The 22,640-nt window shown below is 41.5% G+C and overlaps 1 protein-coding gene across 7 annotated transcripts in view; it reads right to left on the bottom strand.

The window, feature by feature from the left end:
* Positions 1 to 22,640, bottom strand: part of LOC306913437 (uncharacterized protein) — a 217,017-nt gene that overhangs the window by 99,642 nt on the left and 94,735 nt on the right. For all 7 annotated transcript variants that reach the window (XM_079490088.1, XM_079490089.1, XM_079490092.1 and 4 more), the window contains 2 exons: positions 13,663 to 13,788; positions 8,439 to 8,618 (listed from right to left, as the gene is read on the bottom strand). In XM_079490088.1, coding sequence (XP_079346214.1) covers positions 8,439 to 8,618; positions 13,663 to 13,788 — 306 coding nt within the window. The remainder of the gene's footprint in view (positions 1 to 8,438; positions 8,619 to 13,662; positions 13,789 to 22,640) is intronic.

Genomic DNA, 22,640 nt, shown 5'->3' with positions numbered 1-22,640 from the left:
CCGATTGAACCGTTGGACTTGACTACAAACAAGAAAACTCCGAAAATGGACAAATTGGACAACTACCCATCACAATCCCCTCACGCACCAGAACCGAACTATGAAACACAGAACTATTCAAAACCACTGCCATCCCCTGCAGACTCTGGTGATGAGGAGGCCATATCCCCTCTAGCTGCACCCAAGGCCTGGATCTCGGAGTCTGCTTCACCTACAGTCAAAACTAACTGGGTGAAACCCAGAACTAGCTGGATGAAAACCAAAACTAAATGGATGAACCGAATGGATGATATTCTTCATGTCCCCACATATGGAATGGGTCGCAGGAATGTTAAAGATATAAAGATTGCATTAAAATTATGGGATATCGAACACGAACAGAAAAACAGAGATTCACATGAAGGGGCCTGTTAGAGATACATTAGTACATTAATCTCTGATAGATATGATTATCCTTTTACCTAGACCTAGATAAAACCATCATTGATAACTCAACGATTGCAAACTAATAGTATTGAACTGTATCATTGACAACTCAACGATTGCACGCTAATAGTATTGAACTGTATAATCTAAGCAGTATGATTGCTTTACCCATTTTGTACTATATGATTTAATTTGACATGTCTATTACATGTGTTATGTAACATACCTATGTAAATATATGTTGTGTTTCTCGCTAAATAAAAATATCAAACATATTTTGATTGTTGTTTTTTGTTTTTATTCACTATTACCTGTGTTAGATTCTAGCTAGGTTCTTACGTGGGTAGTATACTAAGCTTTGTAACTATTGTAACTAATTAGGATTATGCCATGGTGAAGGGTCCTTCCTTCTTTTGCTGTGGGTGTAGACCTATAAAACAGCGCTTAACCTCAAAGGTCAGCCATGAATAAAGGTGTTTTACATAACCAGAATTGGAAGGCTCCACCTCTCTGAGGGTGTTGTTAAATACCAAATACCATGGGGGTGTATAGCATAGGCTACTCCGTAATATACGATACATGTCAAAGCGTGAGACATTGAGACATTGAGACACTGAAAGAGCTCTGAAATGAAAGAACGAAAGAAAGAAAGAAGAATTTACTCTACCTGCTATCAAGACGATGATAGAAAGGTTTGGGATTTATCTGAGGGGAGGAAAATAAGAATGACATTCTCACCATTCATATACTACCCGTATATCGAACTATATACATTGGAAGCAGGGGTTAGTATGTTTGAAGACAGAGTGCCTTACATACGAGTTTATGAATCTGAATATGAGAAATTGGTACCAGCTATTCTAGAGTTCTGTAATTATTTGCAATTGGTATCAAAAATACATCTAGATTATATAGAACCATCTCAAATTGTACGCGTAGACGATACAATACCTATTCGTAATAAAGCAGAGGGGTTCATCGTGGATTGTTCTAGATCAAATTTATGGTTGTTATTGAGATACAAATCTCAAGGCGCTACTCCGCTTCAAATTCCTAAAAGTATTATGGAAAAAGAAAAAGACTTCCCTATTCAACTATCCGTTGACGTGAAAGATTTGGGGATTCTAAGGCATGTATTGAGAGTAGGTTTTGATTTTTTCAAAGCAACTAGAGAGAGGCGAAAGATAACTTTGCTTGAAGACCGTATTAGGGGGTTTAGTCATGTCAGTCATGCAGTCACTGAAAATAACCCTAGGCGTGTGGATTACCAGGCATGCCCTACCGGCCGTACAGGGTTTTCGTTCGGTGATTATATACCTAATAGGCCTACTGGTATCGATCTCGCAAAACCGGCTGGCGCTACATTATTCTCAATGCCTGACGACAGCCTGGAAAATGACGCACCAACAATTGCAGATACTACGCCCACCCCTCCTACACTATAGGTAAAAGGCGAACTCCTCCTCCTCTTCCTTATACTTTGTGTATAATTGCGATATGATCATTGATCATTCACCATGGAGGACTCTACTTTTTCAGTGGGAGAATCCAGCTCAAGTGGAGGAGACAAAGCTTGGTGGATGGACCCTCGGCGGACTGTGTATGAGACACCATCATGGTGGAATCCCACCAGTACTGGGGATACGGACGAAGACGATGAATATGATGATATGGACAAAGACTATGAATATGATGAGAGGGCATTTTGGGGCTATGATAAGGGGGACGCTGAATATTTTGAGAGGGTAGACCTATTATCCACAAATTCACCCGTCCCCCATGACACTCCAACCACCTCAACAGTGCTTTCGACGCCATCCCCAGTGAATTTGCCCCTGACTATGGATGAGAATGACGGGGTGATCAGTACAGTACATATAGATATTATGAAAATACGGGTTGTTAAACTACTCGAAAAGGTTATAACTGAGCATATGAAAGAGGGTTGCCATGGCTGTCAAATAGATCATCCTAGTCAAACCGAACATTCATGTTTAGGCCCTACGCCTAGATATTACTTCTACAATCATTTTAAAGATTTAATGAAAAAACTATGGACTGATGAATTTATACCTAGGGTTATGAAGGTATTGGAAACTCACGGAATTGTAGCACCACTGTCGAGAATCCATGGAATATGCAGATGTTTTCTGCATGACCTGAAGGATTTACCCTATATACACGCAAAAATCAAAGACATAACTAATGTCCCGATGAATGACCCGCTTGCATAGTTGCATATATTGCAAATAGTTTGATGACCTGTTATTGTCACATATTGTACATACTATACATTGTATGTACTGTATTGAGAAAACTAAATGTTTTTATTTAATGAATGTTTGTGTATATTATGTTATCTTCTTTTTTTCTTTTTTTTAACTACATGACTACGACTACTACTACTACATGTATTGTGTAACATACCTGTGTAAATATGTATGTCAAATATAATTTCATGTTTTTCTTGCTAAATAAAAATATTGTTTCATCAAAATATTATTTCATCTCAGATTTCTTTAGACATAGCAATATATGGTAGTCTATCCGGCTATAGAGACGGTATGCTATATTATTAGAACTAAACTACTAAACTACTAAAATGTAGAGTTAGTTTCTCACATGGTAAAATATATAATAATTTCATACCTTAATGTTTGTGTTGTGGCTGGTAGTGTATCAGACTCTAGGAGAATTCAGAATACCAGAATGTATTAAATTAATATTCAATCCATCACTATACAGTAGTTGGGGGTTTACAGACATTTTCTAAAATGACTTATAACCAGTCTTACAGAAATTAAAATGGTATGGGAGAATACTGTTTTGAACCACTGTCACTATTACTGGTTCATGTGGATCCATTGAAATTGAATTGAAATTGAATGACCCACCCCTCGGAACCTAGTACCTAGGAGGTACCTAGTATCCACATACATTAGTGTGTTATAGTGTAAGCAAAGTGTATCCGTCACAGATACTCACAGAGATCCTACAAAATAACTCATTGCATCCCATACAACCATCACAAACGTTCCTGGCAACCACGGATAACCCTAACCTTAGGGTATGGATAACAGACGGTCATGTCTACTAGAACCGGATTCTGGCAAAACAACAACAAGAAACCCATTTTCTACTTTTAATGCAAATCCGTATTACACCTCTAATGAAGATGAAACACCATTCCACTTAAACCCCGAAAATGGACGACCCACAATTTTTGACAGAATAATTTATAAACATAGACAATATGTACCCACTGGTATAGATCCATATTTTGATGGATCTATGGCAGACTGAATTAATTGGATGAACTATACTGACGGATGCCGTAATATTGCACATGATGACAATTCTACGTATGCCCATGATGCCGTATTGTGTGGACTACCTCCAACAACCAATGTCCCCAGAATCAAATCAAACATTAATTATGGGTATCTAAATTTGCATGGCTAGGGGACCCTGCTAACATGATTCATATTGGTGTGGATGACCAGCACAGATGTCTAACATGTAAGCTAGTCCTTTCGAGTTTTATACCTGGTGACACACTGTTGAATCAGCATGTTTACTTCAGCAGAGGTGAATGTTCATTTCTCAAGGCAAACTATACCAACGATATATTTTCGATATTTTGGGGTTTACAAGATTATACAAGCTAGTACATGTTTAAAGTAAACATGTATATCATATCGATGTAACCTATATGTTCATGTACATACTTTCCGGTCAATCAACATTAGCATACACTCATACTAGTTTTAAGTGTATCTGTAGGAATGTACGAACAATCATACAGATCAACAGATAAATAACCTTGAAAGAGCTAAAAAGCATTGAAAGGACTCCAAGAAAAGTACAGAGTTTTACTAGGGCCCCATTACACGGTTTCTTAAGAAAAATGTAGAGATGGATGAACCCCAATGATTTCACATAAATTACACACTGCGTTCATGATTTGATGATTCTTTGTTCAAAACAGGGTCAATACTGTAAACTTTGAAAGCCAATGTTAGACAATTAGGATGGAATATGAAATATCGGATAGATCCTTCCTGAACACATGACTATAGAGATACTATGTAACAAATTGTGGGATTTTTCTTTGGGGGCAGAATCTGGAGGAGTAATATAAAATGTGTTTTACACATTTACTGTGTAACATTAGCATATTTTGATAAAACATGAAACAGTTTTCCACCTCTAGGCTATGCTGAAAAGTTGGAGGCTGCACTATAGTGCCCCCTCCGTCAAATCTAACCTCCATACATGTACATTTGAACACTTTTGATATTTGTGCTTACTTTTGATTTATACTGTTTTGTGATAATGAGCAAAAGCTTGTGTTGTGTTTTTGAATTCTGTATGCTTCATGTTGTCATCATTTTTTGTTTAATGTATGTCTTGTATTATTTTGTTGTGTTGCGTTGAGTTTTGAATTCTGTGCTTCATGTTGTCATAATGTTTGTTTAATGTATGTCTTGTGTTTTTGTGATTTGTTTGTTAAGTTTTGTTTTGTGTTCTTTTTTTGTATCCATGTTTTCTTTTTTCATAATGTGTTTTGTTTCTTATTTTTGTTGTTTGTGTTACGTATATGTTGTCATAATTTTTGTTTTGTTTAATGTACATCTTGTGTTTTTATGGTTTGTGCTTGTTTTGTCAAGTTTTGTTTTGTTTTTTGTGTAGCCTTTGATTTTGTGTAATTCTCGTGTTGTTGTAATAGCATCGCTATGTAGTTTACAATTTTACAGTTTAGGCATTTATTTAACCGATGTTCTGAATCCAGAGCAATTTACAGCGAGCAAGGACCCCCTCCCCAAGGTAATGCATCAAATACATAAAAGGTTGCCAGGAATAATACGCTAGTCAATAACCTCAGTCTAACCGTGTAATATCTATGAAAAAGAAGGCACTGAGCAGCTCAGACAATTTAAGCCCTTAGTTTAATAACAGGGTGCAAGTAAAAGTGACAATGTTCTGCATGTAACCGGTCCTGCTTCTGAGATACACCAGACTGACCAGACTGACCATAGGCTAGAGGGAAGGGTAGAACTCCCTTCTACATAGTGTAATATCTTGTAATCTTGTATACTATATATAATACTATCTAAATTACATAAGTTATGCCTTTTGAATATGCCTGTAAGATCATTGAGGCTCGGTTATGTGCTACGTCAAGTGCTATGGGCTAAGGGGGAGTGGAGTGCTTATGGGCTAAGTATGAAAGAGAGGGATTCCATCTATCTATGTGCACAGTTGCACGCGGGTGATTTTATCATGTATGGGGAGGGAAAATGTTATAGCTAGGTGAAAATAGTCAGGCTGCATTGTATAACTGATCTTCATGCTATACTGTAAGTCTGGACCTGTTCACCGATACAGTCAGCTGTATTTACAGCTGTTAATATTCAAGTTACCTATAACCAATGTTGTTCAAAGAAAACATATTCCCTAATGTCACTTGTCCAGTTGTGGTGTGTTTTAAGCTCTACTCTTAACACTTATGCCAATAGTACAATATCCAAAATCACAGACAATATCCAGTCTAATGATATCGATATAATACTGATACCCTGCCCCCATGCACAGACAGGCCTAAGTAAGTAATTATTATTCTGTTGATTATATGACGTTATGCCCTGTGGAAGCCACTTTTTCTTTCTCATGTGGAATGTGTTCCACTCTGGGGTGCACTCAGCGCACCATGGCAGTTTGCATGACAGACTCCGCACTGGCAGGAGAAGGAGACGGTTCCTTTGGATTAGATTACACAATATGGGTAACTACTAACTCACACATTGAGAACACAGTAGCTATAAGAGATAACTATAAGAGTCGCATTACAAGTTATAGAAAAAAGTAGTTTCGTTATGTAAAGTATGTAGGCTTAATGTACTTGGGACGCTAGTTCCAACACTGCCTATAACACAATCATTGATGTCTCGTGCTGAATATTACCCATTGAAGAAACTGTCTAGATGTAAAGCTTGATGAGTGATATAGCCATGGATCATAACGGTGGGCTTATTTTAAAAATATCCTGATCGTTATTCCAAACATTTCTACAAGCGCCGTAACTACAAAAATGACAGAATAACTTTGCAATATTTGAACTTTTGTGGTACCATTTGATTTCCTTTTACAACTCTCAAGTCCATTTGGTTACCAACTCTCCATGATTTAGCTGCAGAGGGATCACCTCACCCACCCACTCAAGGACCCCCCGGTGGCCCCCGGCCTATTGTTTGAAAACCACTGCACTATGGGGGCTGAAATCACATCAGGTCATAAGTGGTATTGCAGTGTAATCATCTCTATAGATATTGGCCACTATGGGGTATCATTAACTTTCACTATAATTGAAAACATAAACTTATATTTCCCACACAAAGAGTAGAACTCGGGCCTCATGGTTGGAATCCATGTACTAACTATAACTATATACAACTTGGTCATATGCTGCATGAAAGTAATAATCACTACTTGAACTGGTCCCAATGATCATAACCATATTGTACAAATGTACAATCCGCAAATCTTGGACAAATACACAACTTCAAGGGTACATGTTAAGAGCATCAACACGTTTGGAGGGTAACAATAATAGCAGAAAATATTGGTCCCCTAATGTCACAGGTTCTGTATACATACACAGGTTAGCTCAGAGCCTACACAACTCAATAGAATCCATACACCTAATATCTAGCCAACCATTGTACAAACCTTTTCCTATTTCTTTATTTTTTCATTATAAGTTTTGCTTAAATTCATTTTCTTTTTTAAATTTGCATAATTTATTCATACTTTTATTTTTTCATACCTGTACTCAATAGTGTACACCTACTGTACACCCAATACTCCAACGTATATATGCACCTGGAAATTGCAATGTTAGGTTATACCAACACAAAAGCTGTGTGTTTTCCTGTCAGCTGTCAGCTGCTGTCATCGGTCACCTGTCACCTGGCACCTGTCACCTGTCACCTGGTACCTGTCACCTGTCACCTGTCACTTTCAAAGAGAAGGGGACCCCCACCCCCCTCTAATGATGGGGGAGGGGGTTTACAACTGCACCTGGCACATCAAAAAGATAAGGGATCCCCCACCCCCGGTTTTAACTACATCTAATTAACACATTAACGCAACAAACAGATGTTTTGAGGGGGGAGGGGTTTACAACTGCCAGCTGGCACTTCTAAAAGATAAGGGACCCCCCCACCCCCACACAGTGGTTCATCTAAACTTTCTATTGTTCTATTCACACCTGGACCCGGCATGTCTGTCTGTCTGAGGGACAACCCCCCTTCCTGAAAACACGCAGGCAGGGGACAGACCCACATGAGGGGGGGGGGGTCACATGCTGTGACATGAATGGGACATAGAGAGATAGGGAGAGATAGGGACAGATTTAAACATTTAATGTAAAAAACACTTAAGCTTAACACTTAAGCAAGAACAAAAAGCATGGCAATACATCACATACATAAACATTAAGGTATGCATGGAATTTAGGGAATGCGTGGAATTTTATAATTATTATTATGCTAATTATATTTATGATTTTATGAGTTATGGGTTTATGAGTTATGGTTTTATGCTAATTATATTTATGAATAAATTAACATAAATTAACATAAATTACTCACTAGCGCCCCCAGTGGCAAAAATGTGTAAGGTACAGCCCTATATATAGACTACTCACAGGTATTTCTGGGAAGGGAAAAATTGATTGCGAATCAGTCGAGCCCAATGTCAAATCTAGTGAAAATGCTTACACCATCTTTGAATTTGTTTAGAAAATGTCTGAATTTCAAGACAGCAATGCATTGATAATAGTACAAATTTAACGAAGCAACAGCAACTTTCACGTTATAGTTGACTAATATTTGACCAGGAATATCTGTACTTTGACTTGATTACAGGATCTGCAGGGTTTCCGCAGGTCACTTGACGATATGTTTTGACGTTGTGTATGTGCATCATCACGTCGTGTTGTTCGCTCCTACCTTCTTTTCAGCGCCGCGGCGCACGCATGCCACTTCCTGTTGCAGTCGCTCCACCGCCTGGTTGGTGAGACTGAGCTGATCCTGGACCTGCTGTCTGAGCTGGATCTCCTGGTCCAGAGTGGATCTGACCTGATCCAAGGTCTGCGATATGTCCTGGTGCATACACTTGCTGTTCTGGAGCTGAGACCATGGAGAGGGAGAGAGAGAGAGAGAGAGAGAGAGAGAGAGAGAGAGAGAGAGAGAGAGAGAGAGAGAGAGAGAGAGAGAGAGAGAGAGAGAGAGAGAGAGAGAGAGAGAGAGAGAGAGAGAGAGAGAGACACACACACACACACACACACACACACACACACACACACACACACACACACACACACACACACACACACACACACACACACACACACACACACACACACACACACACACACACACACACACACACACACACAGATAAATACAGTAAGATGAGAGACAGAGAGAAATGGAGAGAATGACAGACAGTGTATAAAATAAGTTCAGGAAAGCCAGATTTAGTTGTGCGCCAGTGTCACACACCGAAAATAGCCGATCTACAAGCTTACCTTGTAGATCGGCTATTTTCAAGTGCAAGACACTGCCTGCAACCAACATATAAATCAAGGCTTAGAGAGTGAGTGTGGACACATGCACACTGTCCGGCCCTCCATCTCCATGGCAGTGAATGGGAGCATCCTATACATGCTTTGTGTCAGTCTAGGGAACCACAGACTCACTGGTCATCAGGGCCAATAAAAGCACCCAGGCTACACATCATAAAACCGTAGGACAAGACATTTTTAGACTGGCCTTCCTTAAACAAGGGTTTACAATTCACACTGGGACCCTCGCAGGTCCCCGCAGGCACAGGACAATGGAAGAGAAATAGTCCCAGGGCAGGACTATTTTGTGACGATAAAACAGTAGATTTTGGTCCCCTCGGGTGCTTAGGGAGAGGCTACCCTCCCCTGAACAGTGCCATACATACACGTAGAGACACACATTTTCCTGCTGTGAGATCCCAGGATCCTCATCCCATGCAGTGCCCTCCAGACCTTCAGATACTGAAGGTACTGCTTCAACAGAACAGGATCAGGGTTCCTCCTACACATGTTCTATTTTAACCCCTTTTGGTGTTAGCATTATGTTATGCTTTAGCTATTGAAAAATAGCAGATCTACAAGCTCATAGCGCGCCACCGAGTGGCGCGCTACGAGCTTGTAGGTCTGCTATTTTTGAAAAATGACTGACATAGAAACATAGCTTTTTCAGAAAACTGTCAGGATGTAGAAGACATTTTTAGAATCTGATCTCAGGTCAAAATGGGTTAAAAATCCCTACTTTTCCAGTCTCAAATTCTCTGTAGATTTGTCACACCATATTTGACATCCGAGTACAAATGGCTAGATGTTTATGTAGCCTAAATAAATGTTTTCAAAATCCAACCAGTTTATTTATCCAACATTCTGATTAGGTTATGCAAATATGTTGCCAAATCATTTCAAGAAGATTGTAGCCATGCGCTGTAGCTCATAGAAATCAATAAACCACGTAACCACTGCCAAAGCTGTACGCCGGTGTCAAAGTGTTGAAAATAGCCAATCTGCAAGCGTGACACATCGTGAGCTTGCAGATCGACTATTACATTTGTTTTGTGTGTGTGTGCATACAATGTCTTGCTGGAAATAGGGACGGCATGTTGAAATTGGTACACCAAATCCAGGCAACGCGGTTGGTGCAATGTTCTTGAGTATATAACTGTAGACCTTCAATTTCTATACAACCCCAACATAATGTAATTGATGGTCATGTCATCTATAGAGAAAATAACTTACGTCCACTGACTTCTCTTCATTGATTGTTCATAAAGCAAAACATAACATGTACTTATACTTGTGAGCACTTTTCAACCCATTTAAGCCTGACGTCGAAATAAGAAAAACGTTCGCTCTGAAAGAAAATATATCCAAAGATTTGTGCCGCATTTTTTACGATTTTTCAAAAATAGCAGACCTACAAGCTCGTAGCGCGCCACTCGGTGGCGCGCTATGAGCTTGTAGATCTGCTATTTTTCAATAGCTAAAGTATAACATAATGCTTAGTTAAAACACCAAAAAGGGTTCCCGCCCCAAAATGGGTTAAGAAATAATATTATAAATAAAGTAAACTAACTGAAATGGTCCTACATACCCTCAATAGATTGAGAAAATAATATATTGTTCACTCCATGAATATATTTTATGAATAAGAACCGAAAATGATGTTCCCGTAAATCTCTTTTCTAAATAGGAACCGGAAATTAGTCAATAAAAAAATATGAATTGTTCGCGCCACCTGTGAAGCCTTGTTTATTCACTGTGTCTATGGACACGACGATGAATGCAGCAATAACATTATGGTTTCCGCATGCAGTAAATAGTTGACCTTTTCTAATAATTACATCACTGCGTAAATTATACATACAAGCATTTGTCACAATGTTATATGTGACGCTACGTGTATGCAGTTCAGAGATATTGCTGTATTTTATCTAAATTAATTAGATGTGGGGTTGGGGGGGGGTCGATTTGATAAAGTTATCATAAGTCAATTGTCTGGAAACATAACTATTTTTCTATATTATTTCCATACAAAATCTACTGTTTTATCGTCACAAAATGTAGTCCTGCCCTGGGACTATTTCTCTTCTATTGTCCTGTGCCTGCGGGGACCTGCAAGGGTCCCAGTGTGAATTGTAAACCCTTGTTTAAGGAAGGCCAGTCTAAATGTCTTGTCCTACAGTTTTATGATGTTCTTAGCTATGTTACTAGACACCTCTAGTGTTGTAACCATGTTCATTATAAGGCATATATGTAACTGCATGGTGAGCCAAGCTGGACGTGTTATTGGTGCTGAAGATGTTCCGGTGCAGTAGCATTAGTCCATTAGATGACTCAAACGATCCTTTCTGTTCAACCATCAAGCCATACCAAATGGTCATGTTCATGTGAAACACTAGTGAAACACTATAGAGCAGATGAATGGCATGGCGTGGTCAAGGACACAACAAATGGGTTAATTTGAGCCCAGAACACATTCCAGCCATATTGCCCATATATACCTGGAGGACTCCGAGAAGGAGAGGGAGAGGGAGAGAGAGAGAGGAAAGGGGGGGTGGGGGGGTGGGTTAAGGCCATTCCATTCATCATGGCTAAGACTCTTTAATGTTCTCCATTCATTAACACTGGCCCTGGGTGAGGACAGTGGGAGGCTGGATAAGGAAAAAAAAGTACAAAATGAAGCAATCCAACCTGTGAGCCGGGGCTGTGAGGATACTGCAAGTTGGTCCCAAATAATTGGCACAGCATGATTTTAGTATAATCATAGTAGTATCATCGTAATAAGAAATTGTGCAAAAAAGAAAAAGGTCATGGTATAATAATGATAATAATAATAACAATAATAATACATTATTATTATTATTATTAGTAGTAGTAGTAGTAGTAGTAGTAGTAGTAGTAGTAGTAGTAGTAGTAGTAGTAGTAGTAGTAGTAGTAGTAGTATTATATGTTTTATATTAAAACATGATTAAAAACGATAGTTCTCATTGTGGACACTTTCGAGGTTTTCAAGTGGGCCCTGATCCAGAAAAGGTTGGGAACATTAAAAAGAAACTGTAAAAGAAAATTAGAAAAATAATATAAATTGAATTAGCCCGCCGCCCTCCTCCCCCATGGCTAAGTGATCTTCAAAGGAACACACTTCTTTATTGTACGAAGGAGTGGAAACCCTCGGCGGAGCTAAGATGGTGTGAGTGAGTGTGTGTGTGTGTGTGTGTGTGTGTGTGTGTGTGTGTGTGTGTGTGTGTGTGTGTGTGTGTGTGTGTGCGTGTGTGTGAGCTAAGATGGTGGCGATGAGTTATTAAATATGGAGAGAGAAATGAGAGGAGGGTGGAGGAGGGGAGGAAGGAACCAAGGAGACATGATTAAGTGTGCGGGGAAGTAAAATATGAGGAGAATTCCCCCTTGTACCTCTGGATTTGATTTAGAGAAGGTTGCATGACTTTGTTCCTTATTTAAGACGAGGAGCTATCCCTCGTGTTTTTGCGTGCATGTATGTGTATGTGTGTGTGTGTGTGTGGGAGTGTGTGTGGGGTGTGTTTTTGTGTTGCAATATTGCTTTAGTTTAGTGGGTTCTCGTGTGTGAATATACAGTATATTTATGTTTTTGTTTGGGTAACTTTTTGTCTCTGTGTGTGTGCTGTGTACGCACACAGCACACACACATGTGCTGTGCACGTACACATACATGTACACGTACGTGCACGTGCGTGTGTGCACGTGCGTGCGTGCGTGCGTGCGTGCGTGCGTGCGTGCGTGCGTGCGTGCGTGCGTGCGTGCGTGAGTGAGTGGGTGAGTATGTGAGTGAAGGCCTATTCACAATCCAGTGTTGGGTGAAGAGGTGCCCACCGAAACGGTGGTTGGTAAGAAGAGAGACATGTGTTGTGTGAGCGGTAGACTGGAACCCACCTATGCTTTCTATGGCATAGGCAGCTCCCGGCAGGATCCGCCAGGAGAAACTACACGCAGCTGCGTGACATGATAAGTGTTAATTAGAGGAGTGTGTGTGTATGTGTGTGCGTCAATTTAACAAAGGTGCAGACGATCAGAAATCAGCAGAGAGTGAGCGACGTTTGATCTACTGTATGGCCATATTTTAAGTGGACTCGACCCCAGGCCTTTTTTTTCTCCCTGGAAATAAAAACTTCTGGGTTTCTGAGGCTATGTGAGCGGTGACCACCGCAGCGTGACATGATGTTGTAATTTCACCTCTTCACCGAAAACTGGACTATGAAGAGGCCTTGAGTGAGTGAGTGAGTGAGTGAGTGAGTGAGTGAGTGAGTGAGCGAGTGAGTGAGTGGGTGAGCTCATTCTAAGCCTATTCTCTCATGTCCGAGGAGAAAAGCCTGCATGCTCAGTCACGACTGTGCATGTGCGTGCGCAGTGGCGTGCACAGACATTTAGAGGGGCAGGTGCTCAAGTGAAAAATGGGCACCTTGTGGAACCGTCCGGTTGCCTTAATCTTAATAGATTTTGGGGCCTAAATAATATATTAGAAGCTTTTTATTAAAGTTTTTTTGTTTTGTTTTTTTTCAAAAGGGCACATTGCCAAAAGGGCAGGGGGTGCTCTAGCATGTGCACACCACTGTGTGTGCGTGCGTGTACTGTACCTCGTCTCTCAGCAGTGTATTGTGGTTGAACAGCTGTCGGATGCTCTCCTCCTTCTCAGCCAGCCTTCCGCTCAGAGACTGCACTTCCTGTTCCGCGCGCCGTGCACGCTCTTCATGCGCGTTCACCTAACACACATGCATGCGCACGTACGCACATTTTGTTTTAGGTTAAGTACATATTTGGCAAAAACGTGTGCAACGACTTAAAGGTTAACAGAGGCATTAGTACCATCAAGACGCATGCAGTGGAATATGGAAAACAGAAACGCACGCACACGCACATGCGCGCGCACACACACACACACACACACACACACACACACACACACACACACACACACACACACACACACACACACACACACACACACACACACACACACACACACACACACACACACACACACACAGGCTGGACACTGTGTAATCAGCTGTTGTGTAATTGTTGGGGAAGACAACATGATACAGCAATCATTTCATAGGAAGCAGACAGTGAGTGAACTCCTCACCCCATGCGTGTGTGTGTGTGTGTGTGTGTGTGTGTGTGTGTGTGTGTGTGTGTGTGTGTGTGTGTCCTCTTCATTAGCACTGTGTTAAATGAGCCCTGTGTTAGATTAGTGAGGAGCCCATGCAGACAGCCCCCCCCCCCCACACACACACACACGCACATAGACAGTGTGATTCACACAATATAGTGAGGTCAGGGAGACAGAGCACGCACGCACGCAATTTCACCCAATGCGTCCCTGCTTGGCACTCAGCATTTCAGGGTTAGATTGGGGCTAAGCAGCTAATACTTGAAACATCTGAGAGTATCCTTTTGGATACGAAAAAGGTACGAAAACAACAATATTGGGCTTGGCCACGGTTCGTTTTCGCCGGTGTCACAACTTAGCGGGACCTCATCTCGGAGCTATACAGCGGAGGGAGAGGTTCCAACTTCCAAACGTGGCTAGGTTGGGGTGAATGGGGCGTGTACTTGTAGATCATGTGACATACTAGTGTCATGTCCAGGGGGTGTACTTGTAGATCATGGTTGGGGGTGTACTTGTACAACATCAACATCATGGCCATACCCGAGGTGGGGTTGGCGGAAGGGCCTTTCTGTGTGGAGTTTGCATGTTCTCCCCGTGTCCCCTAGGGTAGGTAACCTCACAAAAAACGTGCAGTAATCCTGGTCTCTAAACTGCCTCCCCCTTGCCAGCCGGGGTGCCTGATGGAGGGGAAAGGAACTGGTCGGAATAACGTGTTCCTTCCACACGCTACATCCGGCCCGGGGAAACTCCCCCCTGTCAGGTGAAAAGAAGCAGCTTGGACTCCTCATGCATAGAAGGAAGCATGAGGTCAGTCCGCTGCCCCCCTCCCAGGTTGGCAGAGGAAGTGTAGCGCCCAGGATTACATTAGATAATTGACACTGGGTGAAAAAATTGGTTGCAAAATCGTGGGATAAAAATGACAGTAAAAAAAAAAACATCATGGCTGGAGGATGTACTGCCTCATGCTACAGTAACAGGAGATAGGCTCCTGCCCTATGGGCCACATGGCTTAGTAAGGCTTATAATTACAGTAACACGCAGAGAAAGACTTAGGGAGACTTCTATATTGTGGTATTGCTACTTTTATAATTAAGTAAAAGTATTCTCCCAACACTGACAGGACTTTACTCATGTGAAGTAGGGCTAATGGACAGTCACAATTACGGACGCTCATAAACGTAAGCTCTGGGACAGTGAGCCGAAATTAAATTAATCATTGTAAATGAATGTTCCACTGATATTGTCGTCGACGCTTACAGAGAAATTAACAGTTTTATGGGCGTGACGGCATAGCATGGTGTGTGACAGTTCACTGCAGCTGTGCGGCAAAAAGCACAGTCCACAGTGTCTGAGTTAATTGTATAGTGTAACGCCAGGGCTCCACCGGACGCGTTGCGTCTCCGTCGTGTGCGTCAAAAAACGCACCGGTTCAATTTTAATGCACACGTTAATGTCAAGCAACGCGGGCAGTGGAGCCACCCTTCATTGATTAAAAAGGGAACATTCCCTGACGGTGACGGTGACGGAGACGCGACGCTGACGCGCCCGGTGGAGCCCCGGCGTAAGCCAGTGGTTCAAAAACTTTTATTAATTTGTACATAACTCTGAGATTGTACAAATGGGGTCCATATAAATCCATGCGGGTGGGTCCCTGGCACAAACTCTTTTCAGATGGGGGTCCACGGCCAAATACATCACACAGTACAGTATAATTTTGGAGGTCCTTGACATGAAAATGTTTGACGACAACTGGGTTAGAGACGACAGTGTCCTCTGAAATCCATCCAACATGCCAAGGTCTTTACTTCTCTGGACTCGCAGCTCTCTATAATATCGTTACATAATTAATATAGCCATTTCTCTGTGCCTTTTCCTTTCGCCTCTAAGTCCGCTGCCATCAGAGATGATTATAACTTCACACTGCGGGGCCGTCTGAAGTCTAAATTCTCCAGTGGGGCGGGTGGGGAAACGGTGGGGTGAGGGGGGGTTCCAGGGCCCTGGCTGGGAGTCCAAATGAAGAAAGAACTAGAAGATTTTGTGATTTTATTTCCAATGAGTGCTTATAAGCCACAGACCTCCATATTAGCAGAGCCCCTATTGAGAGGGAGACCTCCATCTGATCAAGTCTCATTACTTTGGCAATCAAAGTTTCGCCCCCTTGGGGGGTATCCTCCCCGCCCTCCGTCTCCTGCCCTCCTCCTTTCTTTTCTCCTTCTTTCTTTCTCTCTCCTCTCCGTCTCTCGCCACTGAGGCGAGAGACGGAGAGCGGCTTGTACAAATCCTTGATTGGCCCGAGTCTATCCTTCATCGAGGATTAAAAATAGAAATGGAACGTTTGAGGACAAAAGGAAAGAGAGAGAGAGAGAGAGAGTTGGAGAGATGGTGAGAGAGTTATGGAGGGCAGAGAACGAGGGTGGCTAATATAATTGGATTAAAAAGATGGAGTGCAGGCGAGATATTAACTTCTAATAAAAGAGAGATTAGAAAGTGGCTGGGAGGACGGTGCTGTCTTTACCTGTGGGAGCGGTGGCCCCCACATAACCTTTCTACTGCAATATGCACGCTGATATTAGCCTTCATATTCTGAGCTCATCACACTCCCTATACAGTATGTACGGTACGTATGTCATCGTTCTTGCAGCATGCCGCCCGATGCTGACACTTTGTGCCTAAAATGACCACACGCACATTAGGCTGTGGCATCGGGCTGCTATCGGGGCTGCCGGGCAGACACCTTGTAATTTCACATTTGAACTTTGTATGTTTTTTTCGTGAATCAATGGAATAAATTAAAATAAAGCATCGTATACAAAAGCTACAGGTGTCACACAAAAGCAGTGAAAATAGCCAATCGACATGCTCACAACTAGGGCATTAAGCAACTAGTCGACTAGTTTACTAGTCGACTAGTAAATCCACTAGTCGACCTTGCTGGTACTAGTTGACTAGTTGATAAAAAAAAATTATCGATTTTGTAGGCTTCAAGATCCGGTAGATTATATTTATAGTCACCAATGTACACAGTTTTAAATGCACAAATATTTATTTCCCAAAAAATATTTATTTAACATAATAGGTGGTTAAACAACTAGTCGACTAGTCGACTAGTAAACTAGGCAACTAGTCAACTAGTAAAAATGACTAGAAGTGAATGCCATACGCACAACATTTTGTAGATCGCCTATATTTTCGATATGTTGGAAACATTTGATGAGTGAAAGTGGTTAAGTGTGACTGTATGTTTTATAATTACTGAACCAATGAAAAGTATTCACATGAGCGTGTGACTAAATAATCTACTTTGGATCCATTAGAACACAGGTTATTTTTTCCATTTCCTGAAAAGTAACCGTTTTGGACGTACATGCATGGTTATCTACTCGATATCGCATCTCCAGATATCACCTTTTTATGGTTTTCCATTTTTAATGCCCTGCTTCATTACATCATATACAAGAGTGTCACACAAGGTACGCCCGCTGGCCTAGTGGTCCAGGCCTAGTGGTCCAGGCGCATGCCACATAAAGGCTTTTGCTTGACAGCGTGTCGCGTGTTCGAGTCCTGTTCATGGTGACCTTTGCTGCATGTCTCCCCTTCCCTCTCCCTCTTTCCTATCTGTCTTCACTGTAACTATCAATAATGGCACAAAAAGCCAAAAACAAATCTTACAAAAAAAGTGTCACACAAGTAGTGAAAATAGCCGACCTACAAACGATGCGGCAGGTTGTGAGCTTGTAGATGATCTCTTTTCACAATTTTTAAAATGTTTTTAAACAAGTTTCCCAAGCGACAGCATCGATGCTAAAAGGCAGCTATAGATGCTGCCAGCGCTGCATTATCAGCTTTCACTCACTGCGATCCACCACCAGGCAGCCCAGACATCAGATAATGAAGACACAGCTCTTTGGGAAGACGCGGCTATACAGACAATTAATTAACTAATTGGTCTAACGAGCTCGTTAATGCCACGCCGTTCTTTTGGCAGCCGTTGTGAATTCAATTAAAAAGGCTAATTCAATTAAACAGATGCAGAGATCTCACAGCTGCTTCTCTCGTGCATTCCACGCCGTAAACGCCGTACACACACGCACACACGCACGCAAATCCTACAGGTGCTGCTGTGTATGTGTGCACTCCATTTGGCTCTGATGTCTCTATAAACCTGGCAGTGGATCCAATAAAGCCTAATGTTATGCAGATCAAGTAGCGTGTGCTTTTGTGTGTTTTGGTGCACTCTCTTGTGTCTCAATGGGCCTGGCATGCCCTTCAATCGAAAGCACCGCTCAAAAAGCTCTAGTGGCGTTGGCTGTAGTCTACTTGCCAGCCCTTAGAGCCCCATTGTGAATCCAGACATTTTGAGTACCCTAAGGTTTTATGTTAGAAATGTTGAGTATGGGTCCCCAGCGTGTAGAAACTGCCGGATGCTAACTTGCATATGTTGGGCAATTTTCATAATTGGCTGCATAATAAGCTGGGGTACCATTGACAAACAATATAAGGCAAAATTTCATTATGCTTTAAGTAGCATTTGGGCAAGTGGCTATGGCCGAATTTAGCCCAAGGAGTGTTTTCCGTGCAAAACTATATGCTTGCAATGGATTCAGAATCATGAAAAATCCCTAGTATGACCCGTCTCATGCTACTTAAAGCATAATGACATTTTATAAATGTTGCCTTATATTGGTTGTTAAAGGTACCCAAGCTAATTATGCTAATTATGAAAATTGCCCAACATTATGCAAGTTAGCATCCGGCAGTTTCTAAATGCTGGGGACCCATACTCAACATTTCTCACATAAAACCTTAGGGTACTCAAAATGTCCGGGTTCACTTTATGGCAAGTAGACGACTGATCTGTGTAATTGATTGAAAGTTGCACAATAAGTGCTTTGAAACCAAATGTGATCTCTATAGGATAGTATAGTTATATTATTTAGTTATATTACTGGAAATGGCTTACATGCCATACATAGTGCCAGGCCTAAAAAATAATTGTAGTTAATAGCTAAACCTTTTAGGATGTATTGTTCATGTTAATGTTAATTAGTTGAGGCATAAAGTGAAAAACTATTGCGATGCTGTCAGTCTGTGTATATTGAGACTAGGTGGAAACCTCATAAGTCCAAAAGTCGTTCCCTTTAATTATTATAAAAAAGTAAAATGGTGAAAATAACAAATCTACAAGCTCACAACGTGTCACATCGCAATGCAATTTTCACTACTGTGTATGTTCATCAAATCAACACACAAGGACATGGAACTTCATATATTAGCTCTGTCACTCCATTATGTGACAAATTGTGCAATTTGGTGGTCGAAGGTCAAGGTGGGAAAAAGAGCCACGCGGCATATAATTCATCACGGACGGTTAGCCTTGTTTAGATTTTACCTTAGCCTTGTTCAGATTTGACCTTAAAGCCTGATTCATAGTTACAATCTACAATGTATAGTTTGGTTTTCACTCTTATCCAGAGTGACTTGCAAGAGATGCAGAGAGACAGTGTAGCGCCTCAGTAAACTATAGCATCACAGGTAAACCAAGAACCTAGCAGCAGTCTAAATAATGTACTATATGTGACCAGATTTGACTGAGAGACTGCCATCGCGCAAATTCCAGCTTTTCACCAGAGGAGAAAAAACATTTTTTGGGTTTTCCTTCAAAATGAGTTTATAGCACAGGCAGACTCTTCACATACTAGAGCATGTCTGAAATAAGTGTCAGAGCTGAAATCGACATGTAAATATGAAATAAATGCTTAAACATGTAGCTAGGTGTAATGTTAGAGACCACAGGAGTGAACATTTCAAGCCTGTTTTCTCAACTCGCTGTTTTCTGTCAAAACTCTCCAAAACTGGTGGGTCAAACTGAACAACCAATATGTCAATTTGAAGCTATGATTCCCTGCTTTCATATGACATGAAAAAAAACGAAAATTCAAAAAAATCCAATGGCAGTCCCTCAGTCAAATTTGGTCACATATATCAACATAATAATCTGCAGAACGCAAGTATAGTGATACCAGGTAAACAAAGAACCTTCAGTCTAAACACGGTCCCGTCTGTGGTTTGGTGGGCTCGGCGTTAGCAGCATGCAAATGCGGCCAAGCAGGCAGACAGCCGATAGGCTGAATGAAACGCTGAGGTCAGCGGTTAGCTAAACTGCCACAGAGATGATAGCTGTTGATTCATTCCCCCCTCCCCCCTCCTAGTGCGTATAGGTCCGCCCCTTTTACCCTTCCCCCCCCAAAAAAAAACCCTTCAGCTACCAGTGCATATCAGTTCCTCTTTTTTTAATTTCCAGATAAGCGAGGTTCATTTTTCCTCCCAGTGTCATATAGCCTCGTGACATGCAGCATATATATTAACCCATTCTGGGCGGGACCCCTTTTGGTGTTTTAACTAAGCATTATGCTATACTTTAGCTATTGAAAAATAGCAGATCTACAAGCTCATAGCGCGCCACCGAGTGGCGCGCTATGAACTTGTAGGTCTGCTATTTTTGAAAAATCGTAAAAATGCGGCACAAATCTTTGAATATATATTCTTTCAGAGCGAACGTTTTCTTTATTTTGACGCCAGGCCTACATTGGTTAAGCATGTCGTTGGTCTCTCTGTCGAGGGGAAACCGTGTATGTCCAACAGTCTTTTCAGGGATAAAACAAACAAATGGCCTCCTGTGTTCCAAATGGATCCAATGTGGTGATTTAGTCACAAGTTCTTGTTAATATCATGGGTTCAATATTTATTAAAAAAGAAAAAAAAAAGTTTTTTCTGAAACGGTTTGCCATTTCAGAAGAGCCGATCATACAGCTATGTGAGCTTGTAGATCGGCTATTTTTCCTACTTTGTTTTGTACAAACAAAGCAAGGCATTCAATTCTGGAAGGGATTAAAAAATAATTACCGGTAATAAAATAAAGAAAACATGCAGTTGAATTATGGATATACCAGTTTTCTGTCTGACAACAACAATATTAAGCACTGTCACCTCATAACTCCATCCTTTCCCCTCACAAATGAATCGCTACTCCTACTTCAACAAGTAGTGAAAATAGCAGAGCTACAAGGAAGCTCACAAGGAATTGCGATGCAACTCGTTGTGAAATTGTACATCGGCTATATTTTCACTATTTTAAATACTTAACAATAAAAATAAACTGAACGGCTTTGGACATACAAGGTTTCCACCCGACAGCGACAATGCATGATGTGAATTATTGTGGTCGTTATCTTTCCTTCATTTACTGTGTCCCTCTGTACACTACAGTACAGTATGCATGGCTGAATCACTACCAGCTCACTGACTATGATACAAATATACACTAACAAAATCCTATCTGGAGACACACACACACACGCACGCACGCACGCACACACACGCACACACACGCACACGCACGCGCACGCGCACGCACACGCACACGCATGCAGTTTTTATCAAGCAAATTGTACAAAGACGCACGTGTGTACTCCTATACTAGATTAAAACATCTGCATAAGCGTGTGTGTGTGTGTGTGTGTGTGTGTGTGTGTGTGTGTGTGTGTGTGTGTGTGTGTGTGTGTGTGTGTGTGTGTGTGTGTGTGCGTGCGTAAGTGTGTGCGTGTCTGCATCAAAATGATGGTGCTATCGAGATTATCTAGCAGGGCATGAACCTAAATCAATATCCGACAGATATATGGCAGGAAAATGATGACGAAATTATACATTCTGTATACTGTACCTTTTCTTATTGAGTGGTGCAACCACCCCTATACAGAGCTTTGTGTCTCTGGCTGTGTCCGAGCACGAAAATAGCGTTTGGTTGGTTTTCATCACCAAGTGTCACTGTTGTGCAGCCTAACACACACACACACACACGCACACGCACACACACACATGCACACACGCATGCACGCACGCACGCAGAGACCAAGCAGTCAGATATTATAGAGATACTAGAAGACAAATATTCTATGCTGATGACAGATGTGCATTCAGATCCACTGTACTCCCACACAGTGTGCATCAGAGCTTCATTCATTCTGCCTTATAGAGCGTTGCAGTCTCACCCCCTTTCATGACAACGAAAGGGCCGGAAAAGCATTTCCCATGCATTTTTCATGTTTTAAAGACCTTTTAACACGGAGCCCGCCAGTACCGTAGTATCCGTAGGAATAAATGAGTCGTGCAGCCCGCCAGAACCGTAGCCTATGTTTTCTAGGGTTTATATTCTTTCGGTAGCTACCTCTCGTTAGCATAACAGTCAAAGTGGGGCAGTGGACGCGGCCATTTTGAAGATGGCCTGTATCTCCAAATCGGCGCAATGAATGTCGTTTCTGGTGAAAGCAAGGTTTTTCAACGGCCGACAGCAGGCGCTGTGATACTTGCGGTCGGGTTTTTTCACCACCGGCCGAGAGAACAACAACCACACACAGCATTTTGTTATTGTAACATCTGGTTATA

Source organism: Electrona antarctica, assembly GCF_951216825.1.
Source record: "Electrona antarctica genome assembly, chromosome: 20".
Classification (NCBI taxonomy): Eukaryota; Metazoa; Chordata; class Actinopteri; order Myctophiformes; family Myctophidae; genus Electrona; species Electrona antarctica.
Note: the sequence above shows the minus strand (reverse complement) of the source record. Positions and strands in the feature narration are given on the sequence as shown.